Below are 19,841 nucleotides of genomic sequence, written 5' to 3' on the forward strand. Positions count from 1 at the left end.
AACTTTTTGTCGATAAAAACAACAAAACTGACCTCAGACAGTGGACAACTATGTCCATCTGGTAGAAAACAGATGAATCAATCACTACACAAGTTGTGTTGTGCTGCCATCTATTGAAGAAACGCGAAACAAACCATACTCTGAGCGGCCGGCGATTCGCCGGCCAAAGTGACTTTGGCCTCAGCCGGTGCGGCCGACAGATCGCCGGCCGCGGAAGCCAATGGGTTAACAAAGAAGCTTGAGGAGATGTTGTAACAGCTATAAAAGAAAAAATTTTAGACATAAGGTTAAATGACAGGAAGCCAGCAGTGCATTTCAGAGAGCAAATGGGGGCAGCCGATGTTCTAGTTGACAGCAAAAAAAAAAATGAAGCTGGGCAGACCATGTAATGCATAGGGCAGATAACCAGTGACCTATCAGGGTTACAGAATGGGTGCTGTTAGGAATGGCCGTACGGGGTGACAACGTGCCAGCTATTTCAGCCCGCTGCACGTGTTCCTATCCAACCGGACAGGGCGCACTTCAGAGAACTGCGAATAAACCGGCAGCCACGTGGCGCGGGGTCAGCTCAGGAATGTGGTACCCGGCCACGCCACCCGGGACGAAGCAGAGTTCTACGAAGCCACTCTGATGTCGGCTCTGGACCTTTACACCTGTGTGTGTGTGCGGCACTGAAACCTGTGCAACACGTGTTTGTGAGCCCTCCTCCAAAAGGGCGGGTCATCTACGGTGACGTCGAACGGTGACGTCGAACGATGACTGGACGAACGTTTCCGTCCACTGGGAATCAAGTGGGGACCAAGTGCTTATAAGCAGCGTTTGCCAGCTGCTAGAGCGTGCTCGTTGTGTGCTCGTTGTCATGCTCGAGATGTACTAGTGAGCTGCGTGCTCGTTGTCATGCTCGAAAGGTACTCGTGAGCTGTGTGCTCGTAAGCTGTTTGCTGTATGTTAGTCTTGCGGGCTCCATATGGGAGTCACGCTAGACTGTCGATATATGTCTGGTCTAAGATGTAAATAATGTAAATAAATCCTGCTCGCCTAAGTCCCGACGAAGAGTCAAGCTCCTTCCTACACCTACGACTGCCAAATCCTTACAGTGCCAAGGAAAGGGAAGTGCAGCAGAGGACAGCAGAGAATTAGCTGATTGTGATGAAGTTAGGAAATTTGCAAGCATAAGATGGAATCAGCTGGCACAAGACAGGGGTAATTGGAGATTGCTGAGAGAGGCCTCTGCCTTGCAGTGGACATAAAGATAGTTTGATGATGAAGCTTGCCAGTATTTTCTCAAAAATTGGAGCGGTTGGACCTTCATCTGATGCAAAAGAATTCACAAGTAATAAATGTCAGGCTAGTACCCTTTAAGAATCAACGACGTCTTCAAAAGGTATCTTGCAGACTGTTGTTTGAAGCAATATGTAAGAACAGAAGTGTCAGAACAGTCATCTGCTTTTCTCACCTGTATAGTGCCACTCCTATTTATGCACATGCTAGTGTACAGAAGAGGCGATGTAAGTCAGTTTCATGTGGGAGGTGCCTTTATTAAGATAAAGTTACTTTGTATATGCCAATAACAATGATGATCTCAAACACAATATAAAGCTTGGCTTCACAACAACATTAATACCAGAAAATGCAGACTGAAATGCCCAACACAATTACTCTATACAGTACTTTATACAGGTATACTGTAAAATTCAGTCAGTTTTGATTGCTGGAACGTGTGGGAAACAGCATAACAAATGTTGACAAAGACTAGAAACACACAACATGAGTACTGTGTCATGTATTTGTCTCTGTAACATTTAATGCCGTTTCCAACACCTTTCAAGATAACTTTTAGAAATGGTTTTAGGCGCAAAACATAAGACACGGACAGGCGAACTTTTTTTTCCCTAGTCCTATCCTATCAGCCCGGAAACTAAACTCATTCTCGTGAAGAGACAATTACGGAATGCTGATACACTGGTCCCCAAACTTTCTGATATCCATTGCCTTTGCTAGTTCCCATGCCACCGTATCCTTACCTTTTGGTAATATGCATGTGTTTTCCGGCAAAAGTTCACACGTGCACACTTTGCAGTGATACGGCAAATGTGAGCCAGTCCCAGTCTTGATTGATAGAGCATGCTCTCATGGGTGGTCACCTACACAACGCCCAGTTTCGGTCGATGTATACCTTGCCGCAGTCAAAAGGAATCTGATACACGATGCCAGCGGAAAATTTTTTCAAGAAACAATTTATGTGGTTCTTTACATACTCGGCCCTTTTTAAGGAAGACAGGCACGCACAAATATGAGAAAGTTTCCGAGGAGCCAAAAACACTAGCGGTACCTTGTAGCAAGAAGCAACATTATTTAACGAATGAGCTACTTCATGTACATATGGAACGACAACGGGACACATTTTCCATTTCTTTTCGCATTCTTCTGAAGCATTGGTAAGGTGACGCCGAAATTTCTTCAACAAAGCTTCGCTTACTCAAACTAACAAAGAAGCAGGAAAGCCAGCCGAGCCAAGCCTTTTACTCTGTTGTCCATGTCTCATTTTTTTCGCCTAAAACCATTTCTAAAAGCCATGTATGAACTAACCCGGCAGCAGATGTTACTGAACTACCTTTCAAGATAAACCGACTAGCCTAACGTGACATCTTTTTGCAGTTCATTTAACAGGCGGCCAGTAACCGCATTCCATGATGTTTTGTTGAATAAGCACAACTCAAACTGCGTGATGGAAACAAGATACTTATGAAAAAAACACATAAGAAAAAACAGGAGACGGGGAGGGGGAGGCTACGCATATGAAAGAACGCATAAGACATGGGGGCACCAGCAGCCTTCTGCATTTCTTTTCATATATGTTTTTCATATGTGTCTTGTTTCCTTCACTCATTGTGAGCTGTGCTAATTCAAGAAAATGTCAAGGCATACCAGCTCGCCCAAACCGCTACCCCTGTCAGCAACCGTACACAGTTGAAGACATAGGGGCGTAAAAGGAGGTCAGAGGAGGACAGTGCAACAAAAAACAAGTCCCAGTGGCCACGTTCCGACCGGAGCTGAATGCAAAGGAGCTTGTGCACCGAGCACTGCATGCGCATTAAACAACTGGGAGGTGGTGAAAAGTGGCGAGAAAGCGTACACTTTCCTACAAAAAATTACTAGAGGGAGTTCTGGCCCTGTGATTGTTCAGCTACCGTGACAATGATGGATAGAACATGAAATTCTCCAACCTTCATGCTTGTGGCTTCAGACGTTTTTGCGACTTTATCTTTCTTCATTTTCCAGCAATCATATTTTCCTAAGCACACTGAGGCAACAGGTCTGTGCACAAACGAATTACCCTGCGAATTGGTGCACTAATAATGCAACATATTGTTGAAAATAATTAAATTGTAAAGTAGCAAAATTGTTTGAAGCCAGAAGGACAATGTTTAGGTAACTCCATGCATTATGTACCACTGCCATGCTGGATGAATTGTCACACTTGCAGCTCCTACATACATCAGCGCCACATAAGCGCCTCTAGTAAGTTTTGTGAAAAACTCAATGGTTAAAATTAATGTGAAGCCTTTGACTACAGTCTCACTCAGAGCCCCTTCATTGCTTGTCAACGTCAATTGCTTGTCAAACCATGTCAATCACCATCAATCAGCTTTAAGAGGAAGCTTTAGCTGGGCGCCAACCCTGATTTCCCTATTCAAACACATGTAAAACACAGAAAAGAATTTGACAGAATTGTGGTATCGATTAGAATGAAATTTGTTGCCCTTGAGACAGATAGTTACATTCTAGCAACTGTAGGAAGCAGGATTTTGATTTATGACTGCATACGTTTTTTGAAAATTGCCAAAAATCAGCAAGTTTCAATAAAATAGAAAATTGAAGTTTACCCATCCATAATCCTGCACCAAAAGAGACAGCACAGCTCTGTAAACTGCTTATGTGTTAGAGCATATCAAATGGAGAAATCTTATATATGAGTTTACAGCTGACAAAAGATTGTTGCAATGTTTAGGAGAGTTCTGAAAAAGTCCCACTCACAAATTAGTGGTGCATTTCAGAGCCACATGTGACACATCAATTTTGTGTGCTTTAGATATGCTGTCAGATGCAGTTTACAGTTTACAGTTTATATCATTATTTACAGTTGAGTGCTTCTACCCAGCGAATGCCTCTACAATGATATGACCTATATAATGAAGGAATAATTCTGTCCCAGTTCTACTGCAAGCTGTGCAGTAGGCGACCTTTAAACGAAGCTGGATGAAGTCACACCTCAGCTCCTACATACATCAGTGCTACAATAGCGCCTCTAGTAATTTTTGTAAGAAATTTTTGCTAAAATTATTGTGGAGCCTTTGACTACAGCCTCTCTCAAAGCCCCTCCATTGCTTGTCAATGTCAATCGCTTGTCAAACCATGTCAATGTATAATGAATTATTTTGGAGGTGCCAAGCACTTCACTATAATGGTGTTCAACTGTATCACTGCGCTTTAGTGCTGAAAACTTGGTACACTACTGGCTTTTTTTTTTTCTTCCAGTTTTACAGTTTTCAACAATTTTTGTAAAACGTGCCAGCCCTAATAAAAAATCCGCTCGATGCAGTCATTAGATTTTAGCTTTTTCTTATACATAAAACAAGCTTCATTAAATACGGTCATGCAGATGCCAAGTAAAATGATGTCCCTTTTCACATGTGTTGAGATGGGAGCTCCCAAGCAAACGATTCCAAGCAAAAGACAAGCCCCTCACCTTAAGAGTGCCAGCCAGTGTGCAAAGCAAGAGTGGTAATTCACAAGCAGCTTTGCCCGATGCTTGATGTGGAGGTCATTCACCTTTTCCAATGTGCTGTTAATCTCGTCTGGTGCCATTACAGGCCTGCCAAGCTTGGTTAGTGTGTGGTTCGAAGTCTTGGATCGTGAGTTACTTGTAAAATAACTGCCGTATTTTCCAATGCCGACCTGGGTAGGATAGGCAACAACATAGTTAATCAAGGCCCTTCCAAGCATACCTGCTTTGGTCATTAGGTATGTTAAAATATACTTAACTTTTCTAATCATGTATTAATACTTGAAATAATCTGCCTTTGAGTACTGAAAATTAAATATTTATTTTCTATTAAAGCTTAAGAAAAGGTAACATGGAAGACATAGGGGAAGGAAATGGAGTTTAATATGCGTACAGCAGAACCTCACTATGACAAACACCAAAAATAACAAATTATCAGATATAACGAAGTACGTACAAAATGTTTCTCACCAACGTCAGCATGTAACAAATATATGCATTTAGCAAATACTATTGGATAAAATTAAACTATTTTATTGTTGGAGGCAGTTTTGTTATAACAAGGTTTGACTCTAGTACCTTTTGCAACCGAAGTTCAAGCAACTAATTTGGATTGTAAATGAGAAAGAACGGAAAAGACTTCTCACACCATCACATGACAGTGACAATAATAAAATGAAAAATGAGCTAGGCATTGTGACAGAACATTGCACAACACTTAAGGAATGCAAGACACGGTGGCATTAGCCAAGAAAGTGAGACCTTGCTTTGTGCAAATTGAGACGAAAAATGCACAGGCAGCCAGAAAAATGGGGACAGCTGTTATCAGCTGTTTCGCATGGTTCCTCAGTAACCAAAGCGTTGAAGAACAACCTATGCCTGCCTCGGTAGTAGAATTGATAATGCTGAGTATATGTGACCGCATTTGCCAAACACTTTTACTCCCAATCTGTTTCCAGCGAAACTGCAAAAAATTATCTCCCCCCCACCTCCTCCCTCTGTTTTTTACTTTTCACACATAATGTATTCATTCAATAAGTATATTTATGATTTGTCCCTTGCATTCAACAGAATCATGATGTAAGAAAGCTGCCCCAGGAAAGTTGTTTCTTATGTGTATATATACATATATACACATACATAGCTATCTTATATGGCTATATAGTTTAGATTTAGTTTCTATATGTAAACTATATAGTTTAGTTTCTATATATATATAGTTTTTGACTATCAAATCTTGAAATTGAGTACATTGTGCTAATTGTAATTGAGCTAACATTAGCCAAGCTTTTCAACAAGGTTTAAAAAATATGGTACAAGATACAATTATAAGACCTATGGTGTTCAGTCATCAAGAGTTCTGAGGATCAAACATAGTAGGTCTCAAAATTGTATGTTGCACCAAGTTTTTTTAGTCTTTTCTTTTTTTCTTCTTTTTTTTAGCAGCTAGGCTAACATTAGCTGGCACACCTTATAGATCAAATAACAAAGCAAATTCAATTTGCACTTGAAATCGCAAATATTTGCCTACTGCTACTTTTCTAGCGTTGCTGTGAAGGCACCCATAAGATGTGAGTATACGAAGCTGATACTATGTGAAACAGGCAAAAGCTGGCGTAATAAACGTGTAGAAAAATATGACATATGGAAAAAGTAAGACAGCCATGTGTCAGTGATTGGAAACAGTTATAGTAGGTTAACTTAGATGATAGAACAAACAGTGCACTGAGCATACCTGATCAGATTCCTCATCCTCGTCGTCCTCAGATGATTGTTCGCTGTCTGAGTCACCAGAAGACGTTTCTGCTTCATCCCTCATCTTTGACAATTCTTTGAAGATATTCACAAGGAAAAACAAAAAAAAAAAAACGAAAAGCAAACCCTTTTCATAATTGTAAAACTAGCTTCCTTGCGAGGCAGTCTGCCCAACTAATGGTGGTGTAATCATATCTGCAAACAGCCTGTACAAGCATAGTTTGCTTGTATTGTGATATGGAGATAATGTACCTGTGGGTCTTGTGACCAGACCATGCTCAAAGTACAAGCCCCAGCATGTGCAACTAGCATTCTGTCTTCAAACAATCAGGTTTCTGGTTCTGCTTCAGCTAACCTGCTTAATATTTCTTCATTAACCAATTCACAAATAACAAAACACAACAAGACACAAAACGCAAAGGCCTTGTACAAGACCAAATACCATATTTTTGTACCCAACAGATGATCAAGAGCTGGCATTCGCAATATTAAACCTTAATAACAGTAGCGTTTGTGACGTGGACAACCTGCAATTAGGACCACTGAAGTACATAGTGCACGAGATAGTGTGTCCATTAATGCACATATTCAATCTTATCCTCTCTGCTGTTGCATTTCTAGAAAACATGCACACTGCAAAAGTGACCTTAATTTCTAAGGGTTGTGACAAAAATGTATTGAAGAACTATAGACCGATATCAATATTGCTTGTCTTTTCCAAAGCGATAAAAAAGTTATTGTACATAAGATTGTCTAACTATATTTTTAAGCAGTCACCATTGTTCAACAGAAACCGCTCTGCTAAAACAAAAGGAAATAATCATAAAAAATATTGCAAAACATAATTTAACACTGGCAATATACATAGATTTATCAAAAGCTTTTGATTCCTTACAGCATGAAATACTACTTGATAAACTACAGTTATACGGTGTACACAGCATTGCGTATGACCTCCTAGCTTCTTACTTAAGGCATCGTAAGCAATAAGCGCCTGTAGGAGCACCTTCTGCGGATATTAAATCCATAAAGACGGGAGTACCTCAGGGCAGCATATTGGGGTGACTTTTATAATTTGTGTTTAAGTCAATGACATATTCTCTTTTACCTCAAATCCACATGTAACCGTAATTTGCTATGCTGATGACACTATATTATTATTCACTGGTAAAACATCTGACGATACAGAAAACATATCTGATGAAACCAATGCCACTGTCCTTAGAATGAACAAAATGCAATTATTTCATTATTGATACCACAAACCCAATACTCTTTAGGCCAAAGAATAAGGTCATAAGTTTGCTGACAGTTGCAGTCAGTCATAATATGCTAGAAATAGTAGGATGCATAAAAGTCCTGGGCATATATTCCTCAAGTACTTTATCTTGGGATGACCATATCTGCAAAACTCATTAAAAATGGTGCAAAACCAAGGGTATACTAAACAAACACTGTAGACAAATCATGCCTCAACGCATAAATTTGCTACTATACAACTGGTTCACTCTCTCTCAGTTATCCTACGTGCACCTGGTATGGGGCACAACAAAAACGAATCTAAACCTACTGAGAGAAGTTTATGAGAATAACTGCAAATGTCTCGTATGATTTTCACATATAGCAACTCTTTAAACAAGTTAAAGTTATAAATTAAAATTATTATTATAACTATCATTTACTCCAATTTTACTGCTCGGCCACAAAAAAACAATTCGGTTTACAGCGACATCTCGCAATTAAGAGGAAGCTTTAGCTCAGGGGCTCCTATCTAAATATATTGTTACCTGTGGAAAGACCGCACCTCCACCAGAATGTTAATGTGTGGAAAGACACAGACGAAAGAGGCTATTTACAGGCTATTTACACTGGAGCCAGACAGCCAGGCCAACCCTCGCTCACGCCAAGGGCACAGACCCGCTTCATCGTCATTCTCACGGCAGCTCATCTTTTGCTCGATGATATCGTAATAATATGTAAAACAAGAATTCGTTTTTCTCGGCTATCACCGCACCACATTTGATGAAGTTTGTTGCATTTAAAAGAAAAGCTTAAAATCTAGTGACTGTAGGTTTCGAATTTCTGATTTAGCTCCTCAATTTTTTATTAAAAATTGGCAAGAAAGAAAAATTTTAAGAAAACGAAACTATCAAGTTTATAACTCTATAACTCGGCAATAAAAAATTACATCACACTTCTGTGAATTGCAACTAACAGTACATCTAAAGCGGACAAAATTGATATGTTACACAGGAATCTAAAAAAATTCAGTAATATAAAAATACAGCTTTTGAAGAACCCTTGTACACAACATAACAAATTCACATAAGATATAAATTGACCAATGAAATTTGTCCGCTTTGATTGATCTAATGGATGCCATTTACAGAACTGCGCTATCTGTTCTTGAAGCAAAGCTATTTATTTTTCAACTTCGTGCTTTTATATTTTTCTAAGTTTCGAAATTTTGAAAATTCTTTTCACAAAATTCAGCTTCCAACAGTCACTAGAATTTAACTTTCTCTCTCAAATGCAACATCATTAAAAATCGGTCCAGGGGTTATCTTAGAAAAACGTTAGTGTTTTATATGTAGTATTTGTCGGGTACTATATGTATATGTAGTATGTAGTCGGGCCCGAGCTAAAGCTTCCTCTTAGGAGCAAATGGTTGCCATATACAGGATGCATTTCCCCGATATTTGGCACACACCTACTCCTCTTAACACCTATGTGAAACAAGCAATCACTTTCACAGACTAATCTCATAATTAACTATATTGTTCCATTGATTGATTGAAACAGTGTTAGCAGTTGTGTTGCGACCGCTGGTATACCATCACTAAAGTGAGGGGCTTGAGGCTCTGTCTAGCTGCCTTCAGACAGCTTTTTACTCCACGCCCCTGCCATCATGCACACTTTGACGGTAAAATAAAACAATCGAACAATCCAATCTGCAACCTCGCATTTTCTTAACATGGTTTTTCACCATTCTTTGCTTTCACATATTTCATGCTTCATGTCATGATTTATGAAATTGATGATGATTAATAGATTTAATTGGCACGAGGGCCAAATATGGCCAAAGGGCGCCAAACAAGAGATAATAAACTGACATTAGTAGAATGGTGGCAACTGTAAGGGATGTGAATCAGAATATTAATCACACATATAACTTGGCTGTAGGGATGTCTAAAAATTGGTCGCTGTAAAGTGCATACAATGTACAGGCATTAAAATAATTACAATAACTATTGGTGTATGCTATGACCATAAATTTTCTGTTACCCAAGGGTGATGTACTACACTTGTAACAGTAGCACTTGTACCTCACAAGACAGCCCTTGAATGCAAGAGCTGGGAGGCAAGGGCTTTACAAAAATGCTGTCGCAGCAGCAGCAGCAGCAGCCTCTAGCAAGATGTGCTACGTACACCTTGGGCTGACATCTCGTAAAAAGGCTAAAACTAACTTATTGTCAAATAGTGGTTCCCCGCCAAAGAACACTGTCGGGTGAAGGGGGATGTGTCGTCTGTAGGCTGGGGCAAAGTACTTTTTTTCTTTAAGCTTCCATTTCCCAACACTCTAACAGGACATGAAGGACCGTAAATGCCTCGCCACATTTATCGCAGACAGGAGGATCTACACCGGTCAATAGGCAGGGGTGAGTGCCATTGGTGCGGCCTATCTTAAGGCAGCAGAAAATAACCTCACTGTTTTGTTTTCGTTAGTGGTGGACAGTTTCCGACATTTGGCTTAATGAGTGAAGTTTATTTTGCGTTTCAATGTCCCACGTACGTTGCCAATGGCCCCTCAGTTTGTTGTGAAGGAAAGGCTTTAAATCCACAACAGGGACAGCTATGGAGGAATTACTTTGTTTTGTATTTACTGATGTGGCTACACAGTCGGCAAGCATATTACCCTCGATGCCTCTGTGGCCAGGCACCCAGCATATTCTGAGGGTTCAACCCTCTACAAAGTGCAGAGGGTTGAATAAAGTTCAGTAAAGACAAGGCTTTTATATTTTTTTAGAGAAATTGAGCCTTTGACGATGCTTAATGAATCTGTAATTATTCCCTTTTGTACTTTCATTTCCTTGATGTGTTGTGCAGCCGACAAGAATGCGTAGGCCTTGGCAGTAAAGATACTTATTTCGGGGTGCAAACAGCCCCATTCCTAGAAGGATGGACTCAGTGCAGCATAAGAAATGCCGGCATACGACTCTGAAGCATCAGTGTAGAATTCTGGGCACAAGTGTTTTGACTGAAGTTCTAGGAAGTGCGACTTCATGTGTATTTCTGAGGCATTCTTCATAACTTTTACAAAAGACATGTCACAATCTATCAGCTGCCACAGCCATGGTGGTAGTGGCTTGGCTGGACCCATTAGAGGGTTTTCAAGAAGTGGGACAGCCATTGCTTCGCTGAAGTTCCTGATGCGCAGTGAGAAAGGTTCTCTCATCGATGTACGGTTGCGGAAAAGTGTGGCACAAGTGGCATTGTTTACAGTTTTGTTACAAGGATAATCATGGTTAAAGTGTGCTTGCGAGAAATACATGAAACTGGTCAACGACTTTTGCTGAGAGAGTGACACCACATTGGATTCTAGTGACCCCACATTGGATTGTATATAGAGACTTCGTACTGGGCTACTTCTGAAAGCTCCTGTGGCCAGGGCCAGGCGTATGCCTAAATGATGAACAGGATCAAGCATTTTTAGGGCACTCGGTGTAGCCCCGTAGTCAAAACGCAATCATACAAGACTCTTGTACAGATTCAATAATCATCTTCTGTTACTGGCCCAGTTGGTGTGGGAGAGAATTTTTAGTACATTTATTGTTTTCAGGCACTTGACCTTGAGGTATCTGATGTGGGGGATGAAACTTTGTTTTGGAACAAGTATGACACCTAAGAATATATGTTCTTTGTTCATAGGAATGTGCTGTCCTTGCAGTGCGATAGTGGGGTCAAGGTGCAGCCCCCTCTTACTTTAAAAAAACGACACAGGAGTTTTCATGTGCATTGATCTTAAACCCGTTTTCATCTGCCCATTTGGATACTTTCTTTAGCGCAAGCTGGACTTGCCTCCCGTAGACTGCAAGGCTACCAGATTTAAAACCTAGGTATCGGTACATTGTCTACGCAAACAGAATAGAAAATGGCTGGAGGGAGTGAATAAGGAAGTGTGTTCATCTTCATAATAAAAACCGCTGAGGACACCTCCCTGGGGTATGCCTGTTCCCTGTGTAAATTAACTGGAGTGTGTGTTCCCTATTTTTATGCAGAAAGTAAATTTTCGAGAGCTAACTTTCAATAACGTTCAACATGTTCCACGTGCTAGCCATTCATGACAGATCTCGGAGGATTCCATAGTGCCACGTGGTATTGTAGGCCTTTTCCACGTCAAGAAAAATGGATAAGAAAATCTGTTTATGGACAAAAGCATCATGAATATTCCCAGAAGCATCACGAAGCGCCACGTCAACAAGCACAAGGTGATCGATTGTTGACCGGCCTTCTCTAAATCCACGCTGGCATGGATCAAGCACTTTGCTTGATTCAAGGTAACGTAGAAGGTGATTTATCATTTTTTTTCAAACTTGCAAAGGCAACTTGTTAGCACTAACGGGCAATAGCTTCTTACTGAGGTGGGATCTTTACTTTGTTTCAACACAGGGATCACAATAGCTTCTTTCCTTGAAGATGGACGATGCCCAGCTGTCTAGAGAGTATTAAAGAGTGCGAGTAGTGTAACTTGCATGCATCTGTGAAGGTGTTTAATGATCTCGTACATAACTCTGTTGGAACCTGCAGCAGAGTTCTGACATGCACTTAGGGAAGCTTTCAGCTCAGCAACGCAGAATGGCCAGTTGAGAGGTTTTCTTGAGCTACACTTACAGTTGAGTGGCTTCCGTTCCTTCATTTGTTTGTTTTTCAGAAAAAACAATAAATAGTGAACAGAGTTAGAAACAGACTCAAGGTGCTCACGAAGAGTGTCGGCCTGGTTCTTCCTACTGTTTCCTTGTTCATTTACCAAGGGCAAATATTTGCTGCCCCTTCAGCCTTCTCATCTGTCACAAACTTTAGCCTCCTGTGTGTATGAATTAATGCCACAGAGAAACCTTTCACAGCTTGCCCTCCTTACTTGCCTTCGCATCCTCCTTCCCGGCGATTTGATGTGCTTAGATGTAATAAGGTACTCCGCATTAGGATATCAACGGTGAATGCCCTATGCTTTATTTTGTTTCTTACATGCCTGTTACAGTCACCATTCTACCAAGGGACTCGTCTTTTACATGAATGAACATTTGTCTGCAGGATGCGTTGTTCTGCTGTGCCAAGTATAAAAGTGGTAAAATATCCTACTGCATCGTCTATGCTAAATTCACTAATAAGATTTTGCAATAAAGAACTTGCTTCTTTAGAATGCTCGCAGTAAGCAGATGCTAATTTCCATCGAGAAATATAGGGAGGGTTGTCATGCCGTGTTATTAAGTTTGAAGTTACAGGGAAGTGGTCACATCCAGAAGGATTGTTAATGACATTCCATTCCAGGTCAGGCAGAAGAGACGCAGAGCCAATCACTAGATCTATTGATGAATACGAGATGTGTTGGAAGTTGGAATAAGTGGGCACCTTCTTATGAAACAGGCATGTCCTAAAGGTCAAATTAATGTTCGATGAGTTGGCCTGACGGGAGGCTGGTCAATGATGTTATAAAAGACTGTTTCTTCAAGATTATGATTTGGGGTTATCTAAATGGAACACACAGCGACCAGTCTATAAACAGAACAGCCCGAACTGACACTGCCTCAAAACCGTCTGATAGGCCACATGTCGACAAGCCTCCGACTTCTCAGCAACTATTGCTGCACCACCAGACTCACATCGTCTCGGTCTTTAGAATGTATGGTATACTGACGACGAAATTTTATGTGTGTGGGTTTCACATGTGCCTCTTGAACACACTGGAACTTTGGGTTATCTTTGTGTAGGAGTTTGGTAATGTCGTCGAGGTTATGAAGAAGTCCTCTAACATTCCATTGTAGTATTTGTGTCTCGATGATGAGAAAAGTGTTTGTGCTGTGTGTTTAAGAGACAAAGGTTAGGTCACGGTGCCCTTTCCAGGCATTGTGACGCGAGCTTTGTCTTTTTTGGAGCGGTCAAGATAATCCCGCCGCTCCTTAGGTGCTGACTGAGCTGTCTGAACGAGTGTAATGTCCATCGACTCTTGGCAGGGTGCTGCAGGTGCTCTCTTGTGAGCGATGCGTTTGCTTTGGAAGCCTTGCCTCGAGAGACAATCACTGACAAACCCTCCATCACTGATGGCAAAGCAGCATCGGCTGCTGTCGCCAAGGGGGCTGGTGGCACAGCCGCAGCCACACTCTTTGTGGGTCGGACCGGTGCTGGAGTCAGCTGCACCATTGCCCCCTTGCGCGCCACATCAGCATACCGAGTTACGGGGAAAAAAAAAAAAAATACGTTTTCACACTTCTTGACACGAAATGTTTTCCTTGATTTTTGGTGTGATTACGTCCTCTTCTTTTTTCCATGCGGGGCAAGTTCGAGAGTATGCTCGAACTATCCACCATCACAGCTGGGACAGTGGAGCATGCCACTACAGTTGCCGGATGCGTGTTCACATTTGCCATATTTTGCACAGGTCAGTCGGCCTTGGCAGCTTTGCAAACCATGGCTATGCCTCTGACATTTGAAAAATCTTTAGGGATATGGAATGTAAGGTCTGACTTGAATTTTTCTATATCCTGTTCCTAGGGTTTCCAGTAGCACACTTGATGCAAACGTGAGGATCAGATGGTTAGTTGGAATATCTTGGTTGCTCTGCTTGATCTTTATTTTTTGAATTTGGATAACATTGTGTTTTTTCCATACCTCCAGGAGCTCTTCCTCGCTTAGGCTCAAGAGATCTTCATCATAGATAGCTCCTTTACTTGCGTTCAATGATCAATGGGGGTAACAATGATTGGCACATTGCGGAATGCCACAAGATTTGAGAGTTTGACATGCTGTTGGGTGTCATGAACCTCAAGAAGATTGCCACTGCTCGTTTTTGTCATTTTGTAGCTAGCACCTATTGTGTCGCTGAGACATTTTGCTGCAGTGAAAGGTAAAATAGTTCTGATTGTCTTTTCGGAATCTTGACTATGTAGAGAATAGAAGCGTGGGAATGTTTTCTTTGCACTGGCTGAATAACAGAAAAGCTTCCTCAGTGCGTCCTCGTTTGGAAAGAGGACAATAGGAAAGTGGGGGGAACGATGTCTTAGCCATACAGAATTTATTTGATATCGGCATCTACACCAGATGACCACTACTGAGCCCAACAAGGGTACGCTACAAGTCTGGAAGAAAACACAGACGCCAGCTGTTTGTAGCTACTATAACCTAATATAAAGCACTCAAGGTTGGATAGCTACACCAGGTTAAACGTTGCTGCATGTGAAATCAGAAGTAAGAGAAGACAGTAAAGGTTCAAAGTAAGAGAGAAAGACGTAATTTTTAGAGGAGGACAGGAAAAGGCAACTAAAGATTTCCCCCGGGTGGGTCAGTCTGGGGGAAGTCTACCGTCTGCCATCTAAGCGAAGCAAAGCCAAAGGGGTGTGTTGCCTTTGCCAAGGGGCCGTAAAGGTCCAAACACCCGGCATCGGCTCAACCCCCAGGATCCACCTTTCCCCAAGCACGGCTAAGCCACGCACAGCTACACGCGGAAGGCTTTGACCCCCACATGGTCGGGTACATGGGTGTCGCAACGCACCACACGCCTGCTGACGCGACGCAGACGCCCCTGCGGGGATTTATGAATTGAGCAAATGTGTTTGCGCAATCTGTTGTTAATCTCCTACATATACACACACACACACACACACACACACACACACACACACACACACACACACACACACACACACACACACACACACCTATGTGTGTGTGTGTGTGTGATGCTTGTGAAAATCAATGATTCTTGGAAATGAGCACTTTGTCTACATCTGTCTAAATTGTCCCTGAGTCTTTCGTGCACTAAAAGCACTATGTGTGTCCCTGTGTGTCTTCTTTTGTCCTGTCTTTTAATCGCGCTACCATGCGTTACCAACAAGCACACATTGCGACCCTCGTGAACTAAAAACTAAAATGGTATACCAACATGCCCAAAATTACGCCCTTTCACTTTTACCCTACCACATTTGTTCAATAATTTTGCCAACAAATCTGCAGATGTGTCACAGTTATCAAAAAAAAAAAAAAAACAATGAGAGATTACCTTAAGTAAATTATGTTGTATTTATCCTATGAATCTTACGATTATTCTTAAGCTATCTTCCTTTTTATTTGTAAAGTGTTTAGTATGTTCCCTTGTGAAATCATTCTCTGTACACATGTGAAAAAGCAGTCATTTGTATGAAAAGTATCTGTATATTGCTGCTGCTGTGTAAAGCGGCAGCCACCCCGTCAAGCGACTGATCGAAGTAGCTTTCTGTGGCAACTCGTTCCTCGTATATTTTAACAAGGTAGTGTCAAGGGTCCATGTCACAGAACATTCGGTGTCAGCATCCGCATGCGGTGTGCCCGTGAGCGAAACTTCCCGTATATATTTAGGTACATGCACATGCCACACCTTGATATATGACATGCAGTGTATGTGGGTTATATCGCCACATCATTCTATCACTAAAGTTGCTCATAAGTTGACTTACATTCTTGGTAAAGTTATTCCTTGGAATTTTGAGAATGAGAGCTCACAAACAAATGTTATGAAACAAAACACCGACAGCGCATGCCTTTTGTAAGGTCGTTGTGAATGTTTGGCTTGGTTAAACTTATGTACGCATTCTTTTTGTTTGGTTGAAGTGCATGTTTGCTCGACTTCTCTAGGGTCCACTCTGTGTTTGTGTATCTGTTGCATTGCAATGTTGTGCTGTTGGCTCGCACTCGGGCCACTTCCAGAGAGCGCCTGCTTTGGGAAGGCGGTGGCCGAACGCTGTTTGGCGAAAAAGGGAGCGGCAGGGGTTGTCATGCACTGGTTCTGGCGAGCGCCATAAATCGCGCAGTGAGCCGCTGTAGCGGCATCTGCAGAAGGGAGTTTCAGGGGAGTGTTTGGGTCGGGTCAAGGCGGCACGGGCAACTCGGGTGGTTCAAGCGGCGGCCACCGCCGGTGCGAGTTACGCAGCCCGGACACATGGTCCCGTGGCTGGGGGTGAGAATGTGCGCAGCTGAGCGGGCAGTGTGGTCTGAGACTTAGGAGACAACGAACCGATCTCGTCAAGTGCCCGATCGGAGTGACGGACTGTTCAGAGGCCTTTGCTCAGCCGCATTTGTTAATGTGAACCTTCGTTCCTTGTTTACTATATACTCAGTGTAACCGCTGTCTGTCCATAAATAAACTCAGTTCAAATTATTGATATCCAGCATCTTTAGTTCCAGAATATCAAAGCAGAGAACAGTGCAGTGGCTTAGGAAGAGCCGAGAACGAACCAAAACACCAAGAAGACCGCAGTGAAGGAAGAGAAGAAAACTTTACTTCTTTTATGTTAAATCTTCTAAGGCTGAAATATTAAAAGTGCGAAACAATAAAAGGAAACCTGAAAATGATGCCATTTATTTGGCACTACCTCTGGGATTGGCCCACGCAAAAGGCCATGTTTCTACCAAAAAGCTCACCTTCGTGTATAGTGTTCGCCGCCAGCATTTCTTAGTAAACATTACAATTACATACACTGCAGTTGCCGGGAAGCGTGAGAAGCAGTCAGGGATCTTTGAATGTTATTGCGTCCCACTCTTAAAGGCAAAGCTTAAGCATCCTCCATCTTTTTGTTCAAGGAGATTAAAATCAAATTCAATTTGAATGATTACCAGATTAGTTTGGCAAATGTGCAGTGCAGAGAAGCACACTCGTGCATTTGAAAAAAAAAAAAAAAGCTACAGGAATATCAAAGATATCTGCACACTCACTTTGCTTAATTTTTCTTCTGAGTGAGTAAGGTGATTTAGGGGTAACAGGCTGGCGAGGTGTACTGCACGAGCCCTTCCTTGGCTCTCTGCTTGGTGTCTTTGAAGCTGCCTTAACCACTGCAAGCATAAAATAGGCATAAATTCGCAAACAAAAGCAAAACTACTAATAAACTTTGCTTACCATGCTTGGCTTTTGGTGTGCACGTAAGGTTAAACACTTGGCGTCCTGTTAATGTGTCACTGGTGGCATGGAGACCTTAAAGTGATGCATGCAAACATTATTGCAGTGATGGCATCATAGAATCACATATTAGACTTACCTATGGGGATCGGTGTCTCTTCCTGTTCCACGCCAGCAACCAGTGGCGGTTCATCAGCCAAGGATGGCTCTGCTACAGACCCCTTTGATGCAACTGCAAAGAGAAGCATAAGTATCAAAAATTAAGGAACGATATTGCAGTAATACGGCAAAATGGGCTAGTTGGCTGGTGTTCACTCTTAAATACAGTAACAGCGGGAACAAACAAGGTATGTGAAGGAAGAGAGACGCAGGCACTGACTTGTGACTGAGGGTCAGTAAGGGTTTTCAGCAGCAAACTCACAGTTGCAAGTCAACACTTTTGTCTGTTATTGTTCTTTGAGCAAGAAAATGTACTACAACCATCAGAATGGACAGGTCAGGAGACAGTGCATGCCTGAAGGACATGCAAGCCTTGGAGAAAAGCAAGAGTTCACGCAAGTCATGTCATACAGTTAGTGTTCACTGAATGGCATGATTTTTGTAGCGCAAATAGCTCAGAAAAAGGAAGAAAAAGCAGCCTAAGGAAAGAGCAGACAGAAAGACACATGCTACACTTCCAAGTGATTATTCTGAAGCAAACCATGCTACATGCTGCAATGACAGACAGACAGACAAAGAACTTTACTAATGTTCCTGAGGAACAGCGTTAGGGTACCTCCCTTTTCAGGGAGTCCCCGTAGCCATCGCGGGCTGCACCCACGTCGGGGTAGGAAGATCGTGGTCCTCCGCCCTGTCGCAGGCCCTCTGGACAGCCCGTAGTTGCTCTGAGAGGTCGCCGCTTTTAAGGGCTGCCTCCCAGTTGGTTAGAGTGGTTATCAATGAGCTGCGTAACGCAGGGCATTGCCAGAGCATATGGGATAAGGAACAGTCTGGACAGTGGTGTTCTGTTGCAGGTGAACTAGGAATTTGGCACAAAGATGTGCGTGGAGTGAAGAGGAAGGCAAAGCTAAGGAATATGACGACGATTCCTGTTAATAAATATTGCGCTTAAGACAGCGCGGTATCCCTGTAACCACATATACTGTACAAAGGCGCGATAACAAGGGGCAACGATGGGCAGTAGACATCACCAATGAAAAACGTTTGCTATAAACATTATTTGCACAGTAGTGCAGAAACACATGGACAAAAATAATGCGACACCAACTAGCCCACCAGTCTGTCACAAGCACTGACTTGTGACAGACTGGTGCATTTTACGTTCAAATCAATGGTCGAGATTGTGTCAGCTAAACCCAAGTTGCCTTATATGATGCCGAAATTAAATTACCAAGCTCTTGCCGTTGATGACGTCTCCTGCTCGCGTTGCCCCGCATTTGCACAGTATACATGGCTTGCTTCCAAATAAACAGCTAGCTATACGCGTCTTTCTTTCTGTCCGCTCTTTCCTGCTCTGAATTTCTTGCGCCACAAAAATCATAAAGTGTCAGTCATTTATTGATCAACAGTATGTCCAAGGCGTTCCGCTGCAGCTGCAGCGGTAACGGAGCTTTAATTAACAAGTGAGGCTGTGTAGTGTTCATGTCAAACCTACGACACCAGGACGGCTCTGTGCGAGTAATCTGCGCACTTAGGAATATCTATACTCTTTCTCTCTAAAAAGGGGTTCTGAATGAGAAGGGAAAAGTTGGCGCTATATTCTGCAGCCCTGGGAGAACGGCCCAGCGACAATGTTGCGTAAATGTACCGGATAAGTTTGTTCTCGGCGTCAGTTTCTGGATGCCTTACCTTTCTTCCTCTTGCTTGCATCTGAGAGGTTATATATGTGTTCGATAACATCATCGTCACCAACAAAACGCACTCTCACGGCTCCTTCGGTAGTTGCAGTAGACATCGACAATGACGTTTTTTAAAGCTTTCGGGATGGGCGGGAGCAGAGACTGCGGGTTGGTTCTTTATTCTATGGGCTCACCACGGGCTCACAGAATTAAGAATTAGGCGGGCCCTCGTGCTTCGATCTTTTGCAATTGATGTCGCATACGATGGAGCTCGCGAGGAGCTAAGCGGCTCGCAAGTGTTTGATAAAAATCAAAGAGA

General features: G+C 42.3%; 1 protein-coding gene across 1 annotated transcript in view; it reads right to left on the bottom strand.

The window, feature by feature from the left end:
• Positions 1-19,794, bottom strand: part of Orc2 (origin recognition complex subunit 2) — a 58,932-nt gene extending 39,138 nt beyond the window's left edge. The window contains exons 1-6 of the mRNA XM_075693817.1: positions 19,533-19,794; positions 17,824-17,916; positions 17,685-17,759; positions 17,504-17,620; positions 6,522-6,616; positions 4,751-4,959 (exon numbers count right to left, since the gene is read on the bottom strand). Of these exons, the coding sequence (XP_075549932.1) occupies positions 4,751-4,959; positions 6,522-6,616; positions 17,504-17,620; positions 17,685-17,759; positions 17,824-17,916; positions 19,533-19,638 (695 nt within the window). The 5' untranslated portion in view covers positions 19,639-19,794. The remainder of the gene's footprint in view (positions 1-4,750; positions 4,960-6,521; positions 6,617-17,503; positions 17,621-17,684; positions 17,760-17,823; positions 17,917-19,532) is intronic.
• Positions 19,795-19,841: the final 47 nt, after the last annotated feature.

Source organism: Dermacentor variabilis, chromosome 5 (genome assembly GCF_050947875.1).
Source record: "Dermacentor variabilis isolate Ectoservices chromosome 5, ASM5094787v1, whole genome shotgun sequence".
NCBI lineage: Eukaryota > Metazoa > Arthropoda > Arachnida > Ixodida > Ixodidae > Dermacentor > Dermacentor variabilis.